This window comes from Aplidium turbinatum, chromosome 1 (assembly GCF_918807975.1).
Source record: "Aplidium turbinatum chromosome 1, kaAplTurb1.1, whole genome shotgun sequence".
In the NCBI taxonomy this organism is placed as follows: domain Eukaryota; kingdom Metazoa; phylum Chordata; class Ascidiacea; order Aplousobranchia; family Polyclinidae; genus Aplidium; species Aplidium turbinatum.
Window position 1 is genome coordinate 34,206,306 of NC_137472.1, and position 12,381 is coordinate 34,218,686.

Consider the following 12,381-nt stretch of genomic DNA (forward strand, 5'->3'; position numbering starts at 1 on the left):
CTGGTCAAAAGTGCCTTTGTGAAGCAGAGAAACAGGACACTGACCACCTAGTCCTAACATGCCCATTAACCAAAATGCCAGATGGCTTCGAAGCTGTACACGAGTGTGGTACTGCATTTAACAACTGGCTGAACCAAATTACAGACAATACTTGAGGTGTGCCAACCATAGAACACTGTTACTACTATTTGAGACGATGAGAAATGTTTATGGCTCCTGTGTTGAGACTTGAGAGCTACAAAATTGCAATGAAACAATATACCAGACATATAGTCTGATTTGAAATAAGTTATACGAGTTATGAGACTGTTTCTTTGTTGAAAGAGACGCTATTGCAATGAGTTTACCCTAAGTGCTGCATATTGTGACATTTAATGTCAAAATAGGTAAAAAAACAAAAAAAACGAATAAAAAAACAAAAAAAACGATAAAAAACAAAAAAAAACGAGCTCGTTTTTTTTAAAAACAAAAAAAAACGTTTTTTTACATCTCTAATCCGCACCCACTGTCTCGCTGGTTGTTGTTGCTTTTTATTATTTGCAGAGGTTTCTCCATCCAAATAGGAACAATTTTCTGGCTCCTGCACTTAGAGCTGACATCCCTTGCTTCATTAACCGAGCTTTTCCTGTTGATGTCGACTGAGGGCCGAGTGACAACAATTCTTCCACGACCTCCCAAAGGATCAAAGTTCTACACCGCTCTAGAGCACACATCGCTTTCCTATTGATCAGTGTTTGTTACATTACTTGACTCGGACAAGCTATTACACCACCAATTAGGTTATTTGTGTGCCTGATCCTAATCTTTTCTATGACTTTAGCATTTTTTCTATATAAATGGGAGACAATTAATTACATCGCGATCACGCAATGTGAATCCAGAAAGACGATCGATTCGTCATTGAAATGCACTGTGCAAAAGCTTCGTTGGGAGGCTGTCTTCGAACAACGATTGCTCATATATTAAATAAGGTATAAAAATGAAAGTTAGCACTTCAATAAACAGTAACATGTTCTTTTAATTAGCTGTCATTTAATGTTTTTATCATTGCAAATAAACTTTTGATAATGGTTTGAATTTGGTCAAGTTTAAGTGGCCACCAGATGGAGCTAGTAATATTTTGGGACTTGGTATCAACTTAGTTGGTTAGATCTATGCTTGTGCTTTTCAACAATAGCAAATCTGTTGAAATTGAGCAAAAAAATGAGTAAATGGAAGACAATTAATTATCGTGAACATGCAGGGCGTGAACTGGAAGACGATCGATTCGCCATTGAAATGCATTGGGCAAAAGCTTCGTTGGGGGGCTGTCTTCGAACAACGATTGCGCGCATATTGAATAAGATATAAAAATGAAAGTTAGCACTTCAATAAGCAGTAACATGTTCTTTTAATTGGTTGTCGTTTAATGTTTTTATCATTGCAAATAAACTTTTGATAATGGTTTGAATTTGGTCAAGTTTAAGTAGCCACCAGATGGAGCTAATAGTATTTTGGGACTTGGTATTAACTTAGTTAGTTAGATCTATGCTTGTGCTTTTCAACGATCGCAAATTTCTTTAAATTGAACAACAAATCAATAAATGGGAGACAATTTCTTTCTGGTGTGTTTCATTGCATTTCCACCCCGCACTTCCTCCCTCATAATAGTCCATTCCAATGTGTGTGACGTCATCATTTTGTCCGGTGCACCAATGTTGTGAGGCAAGGAACTGGTTTATTTTTTGCTAAGAAACTGATATGCACGTTAATAAAGACAAAATTCAGCATCCTACCGGATGAAACTACGGATGTTTCATCCACAAAGCAACTGGGCATCGTTGTAGTATTTTGTGATGTCTAAGGTATGTTGGTTTTGAATCTTTATCCTCGGACTGACAAAGCCACGATTGGTTATTCCTGGTAGTTTCGCATAGTGGTAGGCCTACTTGTAGACTGTAGAGGCTCTTGACGCAGGGTTGGTTACCGAGATTGGCAGAGTGAAGTTTTCCGATTGTTGAAGTGTTGTTGCCGGGGAATTATTCCATTCACTAGGTGCCGCTGAACGGAAAGCAGTCGCGAAATACGTTGCTCAAGCGCACACCCTGAAAGTCGAACAAGCACCAGGTGATCTTGAGCCCTGCGCATAACCACTGAGCTAACGGAGTGGATAATGTGTGTTAAACCCAGTTCCTTGACCTTGTAGAAGTTAATAACAGCACAGCAAAAGGCATATAATATAGTGCAATCAAGCAGTCACTGAATGACAAAGGCATACCAATGTGCAACATTGTCGGATACTCATCTGACACTACTAAGTAATTTGTTTGTTTGTGGTATCCAGGCTTACACCTGGTGGTTGAAGATATACCGTAGATTAAGTGGACGGAAGGCAAGGAAGCCAATCTTCGTGTCCACCTTCAGGCATGCCTTCAAATGTCTTGCCAAAGACACAGCCGCATGCTCTTGAGCGGTGTCGAACCGGCGCTCTTTCGAACGTCGTTCCAGGGTTCTCACCACTCGGCTATGCAGCCGACTAAGTAATGTTTGGCAGCAACAGTGTAGTTGCTTTGTTAAAGAAAGACTATCCTGATGTTGTGACAGTGAAATGTAGCTACCGGTATCATATAATACATTTGTGTGCATCATATGCATGCCAAATTGAAAATAGTGTTGAAACGATTGAATAAAAGGAAATGCAGTGGGCTACATTTCATTTGAAATCCAATATAACGCGTTATTTTTGTTTAGGGATTTTGCATGCCATCTAGGGATTTTTTGACATAGCTTTAGGGATTTTCTGGTTTTCATTTGTGAGAGCCCTGGTCATCATTTTGTCCAGTTGACCAACAGGGCGTCTTGTGGAAGAGCACCGAATATTTTATGAAAAAAAAGTAAAATTTTTATTGCTTTGTTTGTTTTTTATTTATGTTCCCAAAATGGGAACGTTGGCATGGAAAGGTACCAAAAGTATCGCGTCGTGTTGTGTACATTTGAATACGACATAAACTTGGGTAGCCTACTTTATTCAATGCAATAGCATTGAAAAAGACAATTAACAAAAGGTTTCATATTTTTAATGTTAAACTTTGATTAGATAAATTTTTAGTTGAGTTGATGCAAGTTAAACTTTGGCAGTGGCTATTTGACCGGCGCCGGTCTTTGAATCTGAAACACTATTTGACCGGTCATGACGTCACTATACAGTCACTTTTTTCTTTTTCTCTTTCAAAGCAAAAGACGAGAAGTGCATATAAGTTCTAAATCCAACCATTTCACTCAAATCGTAACGTGGCGCATGCGATATGTCGCCGCCTCCGACTCTAGAGGGACTGAGTTCGATACTATCCGGAAGCGTTCCTTTTTTTTATTTATTTTTTTTAACTAAATTTTGACACGAAGTGCATTTTTTAGTCAGTTTTTAATTATTTTTTATGTCTTTTCAAATGTGAGTAATAAAGTTAGAGTTTTTTTAATTTGCTGGAATTTGAGAATTTCTCTGGGTAATTTTCCGATTGTGGCCGTGCTAACTACTGATACGGTATATAGCCTACATAATTTTTCAATTCAGGCACGTTTTAAACTTTTCAAGGTTTTGCCACGTCTTCCCGTTCATTGACGTGCTGGGAGGTCTATATGTATCGATTTTTGTAGTTAGTATCTTTTTCGTCCCGGACGCGTTAATGACGAAAAATAAAATGATTGATTGATGTGACCGTGTTTACCGAACGAAGCAATACATTTTTGCTCTCAACAAAATGCACTTTGGGTCAAAATTTAGTTAAAAAAAAGAACGCTTCTGGGTAGTATCGAACTCAGTCCCTCTAGAATAGGAAGCGGCGACGTACCACACGCGCCACGTAACGAGTTGAATAAAATGGTTGGATTCAGAACTTATATGCGCGCTTCTCATCTTTTGCTTTGAAAGAGAAAAAGAAAAAAAGTGACTGGACAATGACGTAATGACGGTCAAATAGTGTTTCAGATTCAAAGACCGGCGCCGGTCAAATAGCCACTGCCTTAAACTTTATATAGTTAGATAAAATTTTAGTTGAGTTGATGCGAATTGATGAGTTTTAAGTCATCCTCGGGCCTTATATCGATCACTCGACATTGGTGTAATGTTTTTATTGTAAAAACACAGTAAATTTGTCAAAAAATCCATATCCATTCCGCCTTATCACCTCCATACCGTCGCTTTTCACCTTCCTTTTTTTTCACACTCTAGCCACCTGGTAGCAGGTACGGTAACCAAAATCAATTTGAAAATTGTTTTACACCTATATGCCACTGTTATTATTTCATTTTAATAAGTGCTGGTATGGTATCAATCCCTTATCTATTTCAAAGCACTATCACATGATTGGATCAAAAATAAAACAAGTGTGTTGTGTAATACAATTTTTCATGTTTACGTAATAATACGTATTTTCTTTAAGAATTATGGTATAATAATAATAATAATAATATATGAGATGTTGTAAAGCAGAGTGCTTATTCATCTTTCAATCACATACAGTAAACAACTAGTATAGTTATAATACAGCACAGTGTGATGTATATTTTCAGACAACTTATTTGATTATAAGGTATCATACAAACAGGATAAGATTAATTGCCTTGTTTAGGCCATTGGCCGTAACATTGGCAATTAACTTAACACTGAATTGTGAACAGCAACACTGACAGAGACTGATAATTCAAAAGATCATACAATGCCTATAGAATTACATGAAGGTGGTTACTCTCTTCAGCAAGAAACATCAAAGAAGACTGTTCTCCAACTGAAGCTCACAGATTCAGCGTTACGTGCTATCGAGGTTTACCAGGATGAATTGGTTAGTGATTTACTAATAATTATTTATTTAAACTAGAGGTGGCGAACCTGCCTCCCGTCAAAGAATCTTGTGCGACCCGCAAAACAATTGCTAATGCATTAAAGACAAAAGACATCTCAAAGCTGTTTTATGCCTTCACTCAACTAAACTAAAGAGAAAAAATCTCAACTAAAGAGAAAAAAAGGTTATATCTAATGTTGTTTCATGATTAACAATAGAGGACAGAAGTTAATTAAATAAACTCTCAACCAAAAAAAAGCAGTGGTCAAGCAGTAAGTACCGGTAAGTCAAGTGTCAGTGAAAAAGTCTCAACTAAAGTCTCAGCAAGAAAAAAATGGACAGCTTACCTTAGAGGCCTGCTAGAGTAACCTAATTAGGTCTACATCGAATCCGATTCCATATTCTTCTGCCATAAGCTAACGCAAACTAAAGTCTATATTTTGTTTGTAACAACAGATTATAGCCTACCCATTAAAACGTACATTTTTGCCGTTCTACACTGTGTATATTTATTTTTCTTTGTTGGAATGCAGAAGAAACAATATTGTGGAAATAAAATACAGTGGCATAACCAACAAAAGAAAAATGTGGCGATGCCGTAATGGTTTAAGACGGGTCCGCATGCGGCCCACCATGCTGTTTTGTGCGGCCCGCAGAAGGTATCAGCGCACAAGTATATATAACCAAAAATACTTTTCTTGAGGAGTTAAACAGCATGAAGGCAAAAATACTTTCCGGGAAGCATATTTTTGCTTTGCATACGATTCCACTGACCTTCCAATCAGATTTTAGTTCTAGTTAGGGTCATTTAAAGTTATTCCAATGCGATGTCCAGCCACACTGTCCCAGTGGTTGATTAAAACGTCTGTTTTCGAATTTCGAAAATGTCTGTGAGCATAGGGTTGCTTATTTTAAGCTTGTAAATGTCATGTAAACACTAGTGTGCGTTTCATCGTTATTGGATTTCACAAGCAGTGTTCCTTTATGCAAGTTTTTGTTGGCAAAATAGGTCAGTGTGCCAACTCGATTTATAATAAATTGGAAAAAATATTATATATTATATATATAAATTTAAAGACTTTTTCTGTAATAAAAATATTTAGCTTAGTACTGCAAAATGTTGTTAATCAACAATTCTTGCCATGCTGATAAGCACCGCAAGTGACAATTGTCTAATAATCAAGGAAAGGCGGTTTTATAGATTCTCACAAAAAGGATGAAAAACCAACTCATTGCTTTTTTGTAGGGAACACTGTTCATGAGTTACGATAGAAACGTTTTTTCGGTGATTTCCACAAGCGTTTGTTTCATGGTGTCTGATTTCTTTCTCCCTGTTATTGGAGCCTATTTTTTGCTGATATGTTTGCAGGTCACTATTGTTGCCTGTATTCTGATGTGTCAAACATTTCCATGTTTACTGAAACTGTTAATTGCAAGATATCTTTTGTGAAGCGAAGTGACAACGCCAGTCTTTGCTTGGCGATAAATATTCTGATGAAACCGCTCGCCTCGCTATACTGTACGTGCGCAAAACAAGTGGCCTCGTTCATTTGGCAATGTTAAAGAAGTCAAAAGTGTTGTGAAAGGAGCTTGGCCTGGCAGTAGCATTGTTTGACTGATTTTGTTGCTGCGGTATTCTAAGATATTCTAAGATTTAAGAACATGTAATGCTGAATACTGGGTACGAAATGAGTTCTTTTCTAGCATAAGAGTCAACCTACCTAAAATTTTATTAGTGTGGCCCGCCACAGCTCTCCTAAGCGCCAAAGTGGCCTGCATGCAAAAAAGGTTGGTGACCCCTGGTTTAAGACATGTGTGCAAAGATCCAATTCCAAATTACCCATCCGTACTTGCTACGCTTTAATCTTTACCACGGTCCGCATTTCAATGGTGAATTTGGCAATCACTTCCTTAAAACGTAACAAATTAACTTTATTACCCAAGCAAGCTTATGGCTGGTGGACAGCTTTACAGAATTAGAAGGTAAATGTGTACTACTCTCTGCATATGAAGCAAACATTTGTTTCGATGTTCAATCAACCTCGTCTTGAGCTACTTGATCTAGCACTCGTACTTGTTGCAATCGCTTTTGCCAGTTATGCTAATAACAAAAATACAGCAACTTGAAAGCTATCTTATATAACAGTTTTTTCTCCAAGAAGCTCTCTCGCAGCATCACGTAACTCAAACAGTCGGTTAAACACTTTCCCCTTGATAGCCAGCGAACTTGAGTATGCATCAGTAGCTGTTCATGATCAAGATCCTTATTCGAACATAATGAAGCAAAGAGACGACAATTTAGTGGATGAGCCTTGATAAAATTAACAATTTTTATAAAAAGATTGATTGATTGGGTTAAAAAAACAACGAGTTTAGACTTTGCTTGCGGACCACCAGGCAAATCCCCGCGGACCACAGGTTGAGAACCGCTGCCCTAGTTGACACAATGTAGATGTCTACTTGGCCTGTGTCTATATGTGATGCTCTATTCATCTATTAGTTATAGGGCACTGCATTTTTACTTTTTAATGATTTCAATATAACCAACAGTTTTTTGCATTAGCAAGCTATTTTCCTTTTGCAATCGTCTCTATTGCAATAGTTTAGATCAGGATTAATTTCTTCCGTTTCTTTGTTAAAAATAAGCTTTGTAACTAAAATTTTAAAAAGTGCTTGGTTTCAATGTGTTTGGAAAAGTGGAGAATTAGCTAGTCTGTTCAACTTCAATAATTTTTCTTACCATTTTTCCCAATTAAAAATGCTACTCAGGAGAAGGTTGAAATCTGCATACACTTTGTCTGTTAAGAAGTGACAATGTGACATGTTTGTGTGCAATTTACTTTAATGGCTTTTATTTCTTGTAAAAACTGCTGTATATATATCATAGTTATTAAAAACTTTTTCGTGAATGAATTAAAAAAGAATGTGATATTTTATTTCACAGGAAGGGCAAAGAGTGAAGCCATCCATACAATTTAATGGAAATCAAGGGGTGAGATACCGTAACAGTATTGTATTTGTCCACTATGTTAGCTTAGTGGTTACGCGCCTGACTCAAGATCAAGCGACGCTGGTTCAGCTCTCGGGATGCGCACTTGAGCAACACATCTCAAGGACTGCTCTCCAGTCTCCATTCAGCAGTACCTGTACCTGGTGGATGGAATTATTCTCCAGTAACAACACTTCAACAATCGGAAAACTTCATTTTGCCAATCTCTGTTATGTCTGGAATGTCCAAAGTCTGGCCCACGATGCATTTTTGTATGGCTTGTGCCAATGTGCCTATTGTTGCACAATGTATTATTTTTGGCCCGCAAACATACAGAAATTATACATTTAACTTGCATTTTTTAAAAGGTTGTCTTAAGCTGACACTGGAAACACTTTGTGACATCAAAATGACCTTGAAAACGAATGATATTTACACTGCCGTTTCAATGTCATAGAAGATGGTAACTTTGCAGCAGACTCATTGGTCAGGAGACTATTGATTTCAATCGGCTTTTTTTGAAGTTCCATAGCTTCACTGGTGAACTCGGGACAGGAGCCACAAGTTTTGGGGCGATGATGAGGGACGGCCGGTCTTGGAACCACAGGAACTTCTCAAGCACACGTCTGTCTAGAAGAGAGAGCTGTCAACACTCGCAAAGTCCAAGTCAGGGTTTGTCCCTGTTCCCCAGCGGCTGGAGTGGAAACTGGCTCGTTCCTTTGGATTGAATAGGAGGGCAAGATGGTTTGTAGAGGCCCAGTCAGCCAGCAATTTCCCGTCGCTGCTTGTGTTGCTGTAGCCCCAGTCGATGTGCTGGCAGTTGAAATCGCCAGCGTAGACACTAGGGGAGGGGAGTGTTGGAAGGGATGGTGGCAACATTGTAGTCTGAGATACAAATGCACACCCACTCAATCTCAGAATCACTTGGAGATTCGTCGACAAAGGTCCACTTCAGGCTCTCATGCACAAACGTGGCAATGCCGTGCTTCCTGCTTAAGATAGGCCTGGCTAGCGTGTAGTTGGGAATAGCTAGCCTATCTGCGGAGGTGCAGTGGGTCTCTTGGAGAAGGATGACGAGTGCCCGGTTGGTATGGGCAAGCTGCTCCACAACTTTGATCTTGCTTGTTGTGTAGCTTTCTATGTTGAGCTGCAGCATGGTGGGGCGTCTGAGCTTGTCCATTACCCCTTGCAGCTGTGCCATCCGGGTGGAGGCTCTTGGTTGACAAGTTTCGTTTGGCATCTGCTTGGGTGCAGATGTTACTCACAGGATGGGGCACGAGGAGCCACTTGTCGTCCATCCTAGCAGCAAAGCACTTATAGTAATACAATTTCATTATTGTAGCATCTGTTCTTGCAAGATTTTCTTTTGCTGCCACACTCGCAACAGCATAAACTAAACAATTGCATAGAGCTTGGTTACGATATACCGGTTTTATCTGTATCGATGTAGGGGTAGGTTAGATTACTTGCCACGCCAGCAAATGTTTGCACGTTTTTTCCAGAGAAATTGTCTCCTTTACATTAACATATTGTCTTTGCTAAGTTTATTTAAACTGAGTGACAGCGTATGACCAAATATTATTAAACTTTGTTTTAGGTTATAGGAATCCCGACTGGAAATGGCAACGAAACTCAAACCTTTACTTTTCTCTTGGCAGCCAACCAATCTGCAGCCATTGACTGCCTTCAGCAATTTCCTACTCGGTAAATTCTTGTTTATGTTGTTTTTATGTTGACACGCTGCAATGGCTTAGGCCTACAGTTTATTTTCACTCTGTCTTCCTCGTGATTTGTGCTACAGCCAGTAGCCTACATTAACAGCAATTTGTGTTTAAAAAAAAAAACTGTGATGACAACCAGCACTGCAGAGTGCAGACTACTTGAGTGCAATTATTAAGAGCTCTGTCGCAGTATTATTAAGTTTAGCACGTTTTTGTTGGGTATTTGATATGGCTGGACCGATCATTGATCCAACTTCTGTAGCTTTAAAGGTGAACCCCTGAATCGATGTACTTTATTGATTAAGTACATCAATTCAGGGGTTCACCTTTAAAGCTACAGAAGTTGGATCAAGTACATCGATTTTTGAAAAAAAAACTTGGGCCAAAAATACAGGCTTTTTTTTGTTTTTATTGTTTTTTTCATGTTTTTCTGGAAAAGTTGCAATTTTTTTTACAATTTGCAGCCTAGTTTCATTACAGTGCTCTTGAAAACCATTAAACTAGTAAAAATGTTTTTATTGGTGTGCTGAAATTCCTAAGTGTTTGTGCTTGCATGGCAGCATATGTTTTGTGCATAGTCCTACGTTGTTTCACTTTCTTCTTCATTCTCAGGCATGTTTGTGGCAGTAGACCTGACAAACATTGAGTTAATGCAGTTTTATACATGACATAATGTAGATGAGTTAATTTATTTTTCCTTAAGAAGATGAAAGTGCCCTTTATGGAAGTTAGCCTACGATGTTAGTTTCGGTACTGGTTATTCTTGTACACACTCAATGGATTGACAAAATTTTGGCAAAAACAAGATGGCACTGCAGTGCCATAGCCAGGACTTTAGAAAGGGGGGGGGGAGTTTGACGGCCAGCGGGCGAAGCTCGTTGTCGTGCTCGCCTAAGACGACACTTAGTGTCTGGGGGGTATCCCCCAGAAAATTTTGAAAAATTACTTAGAATTTGATGCATTCTGAGCGCATTTATAACAAAAATGTGGTATGAATATTCTTGTAAAATAGTGCTGTCCGGTGGCATAGCAAAAGGATAAGATCATGTTTTCTTCGACATTATTCAGAAATAAAGCTAAGGCTCTATGTTTTCTTCCTGCTAATTCCTGGCTGAGATATTTGAATGTTTGGTATCTGGAAAAACTCGCTCTTTTAATGCAGTTTCGTTTAAAATTAGGGAAACTTTGTTTTAGAGACATAGAGTGGCTAAAAGCATCATTCTCAATATAGTGACGTCACACGCGTGCCAAAGGGAGGGTTGAAACCCCCACCCCCCCCTTGGCTACGCCACTGGATGGCAGTATTCAGAACACACATTATCTTGTTTGTGGTAATTTACTAATACAAGCTATTGCCAATAGCTTGTTTAAACATGTTTTTTAACTGATAGCTTAGCATAGATGTATAGGCCTATGCTTTATATATATATGTTGAAACCTCAGAAGTATTTCTTTCGTGTGCTGTAAGGTCTTAGACACTTTGTCATTGATGCTTCTTGCTGATCATTTGTGACATAATGCAAGAGATCTTATCACTGATATTTTTAGCTGTCAGACGTAAGTGCATTTGTCAGAAAAGGTTTAGGTTAATGTTCCTTTCAAATGCCCACCATCCATGTTGACTATTGCTGGTAACTACCAACCCTAAATGAAGAAATTTTTCCTTTAAAGTGGAGTTTTTCAGCACTGCCCAGTGTTCACATAATGAATATTAAATGCTTCATAATACTTTTCCTGACAAGTATAAAGTTTTACCCATATTCCCGCAATGCAGGAGAAAGATACAAAACAAACATCAAAGATGAAAACTTATTTTATTTGGAAACAAGAAAAAATTTCTATTTCTCTGCTACGAAGTAGTTATGCAAGATCAGACTTCTCAGATGAATAATCTGTTGTGTTATTGCAATGAGTTTACCCTAATTGCTACATATTGTGACATTTAATGTCAAAATATGTAAAAAAAAAAACAAAGAAAACGAATTATAAACAAAAAAACGAGCTCGTTTTAAAAAAAAAAAAAAAAAAAGAACAGCTTTTTTTTCTTCTCTAATCTTGGCACATTATTTTGCAACACACAATCCAGTCTGAATATTATAAACACTTGCGGTAGGTTACCATATTTCGTACCGAAGTACTTTTCTGATTTGTTTGTTAGAGTACCGGTAGCTGAGTAGCCTATCGTTCGAAACTCGAAAGACGCTTTCGATTGTGATGACAACTACGACTTGCCTTGCATGTTTTATACCAAGTATTCTGGTCATTTCAATTCGTGAGCTGGGTTATTTTTTCGCTGAGACTTTGCAGTCATTTGGTCCGAAATGACTTGAAAAAATTCGGTCGTTTTTTCTGGTGAAAATATTTCCTTTCAAGTAGCTGATACAATCCAAAATTTGCTCTTCCTGACTAGCTACAACATTAAGTTTCGCTGAGAAACGCTGTCGTGTTTTATCTGAGAAAAGTTAGAACAGACAAACGTTTCTTCAACGTTCATCAGCGAAACTCAATCTTGCAACACCCGGCCGAATTGACAATATTTTTTTTCGGACATTTTGCTAAAACATCGGTTAATGACCGATAAATGACCAAAAAAAAAAGAAAAACAGCTCGCAATTAGTGTTCTAGAGTAGACGCTATAAATCGTATGTGCGCGGAAAATCCAATGTCTCACAGAGACTTGCTATTAACTTACGTTTACAATGTTGTATATGAAAGTACCAATAAAACTTTAATGAACAAGATCCACCACAGACTATGTGGGACTTCTCAACAGGCATAAGTCATCATTTTAACTTGGGCACTTAAAGTCAACTAATATTTTTTAATCCGAATGGTCTAGTTTAGACGCTACGTA

At 38.1% G+C, this 12,381-nt stretch overlaps 2 protein-coding genes across 2 annotated transcripts in view; both read left to right on the forward strand.

The window, feature by feature from the left end:
* LOC145775955 (malectin-A-like) overlaps positions 1-12,381 on the forward strand; it is a 232,060-nt gene that overhangs the window by 122,369 nt on the left and 97,310 nt on the right. The gene's annotated exons all lie outside the window — the stretch shown is intronic.
* Positions 4,559-12,381, forward strand: part of LOC145775898 (RNA polymerase II elongation factor ELL2-like) — a 38,669-nt gene continuing 30,846 nt past the window's right edge. Inside the window, exons 1-3 of the mRNA XM_082587298.1 lie at positions 4,559-4,817; positions 7,762-7,809; positions 9,404-9,510. Of these exons, the coding sequence (XP_082443424.1) occupies positions 4,695-4,817; positions 7,762-7,809; positions 9,404-9,510 (278 nt within the window). The 5' untranslated portion in view covers positions 4,559-4,694. The remainder of the gene's footprint in view (positions 4,818-7,761; positions 7,810-9,403; positions 9,511-12,381) is intronic.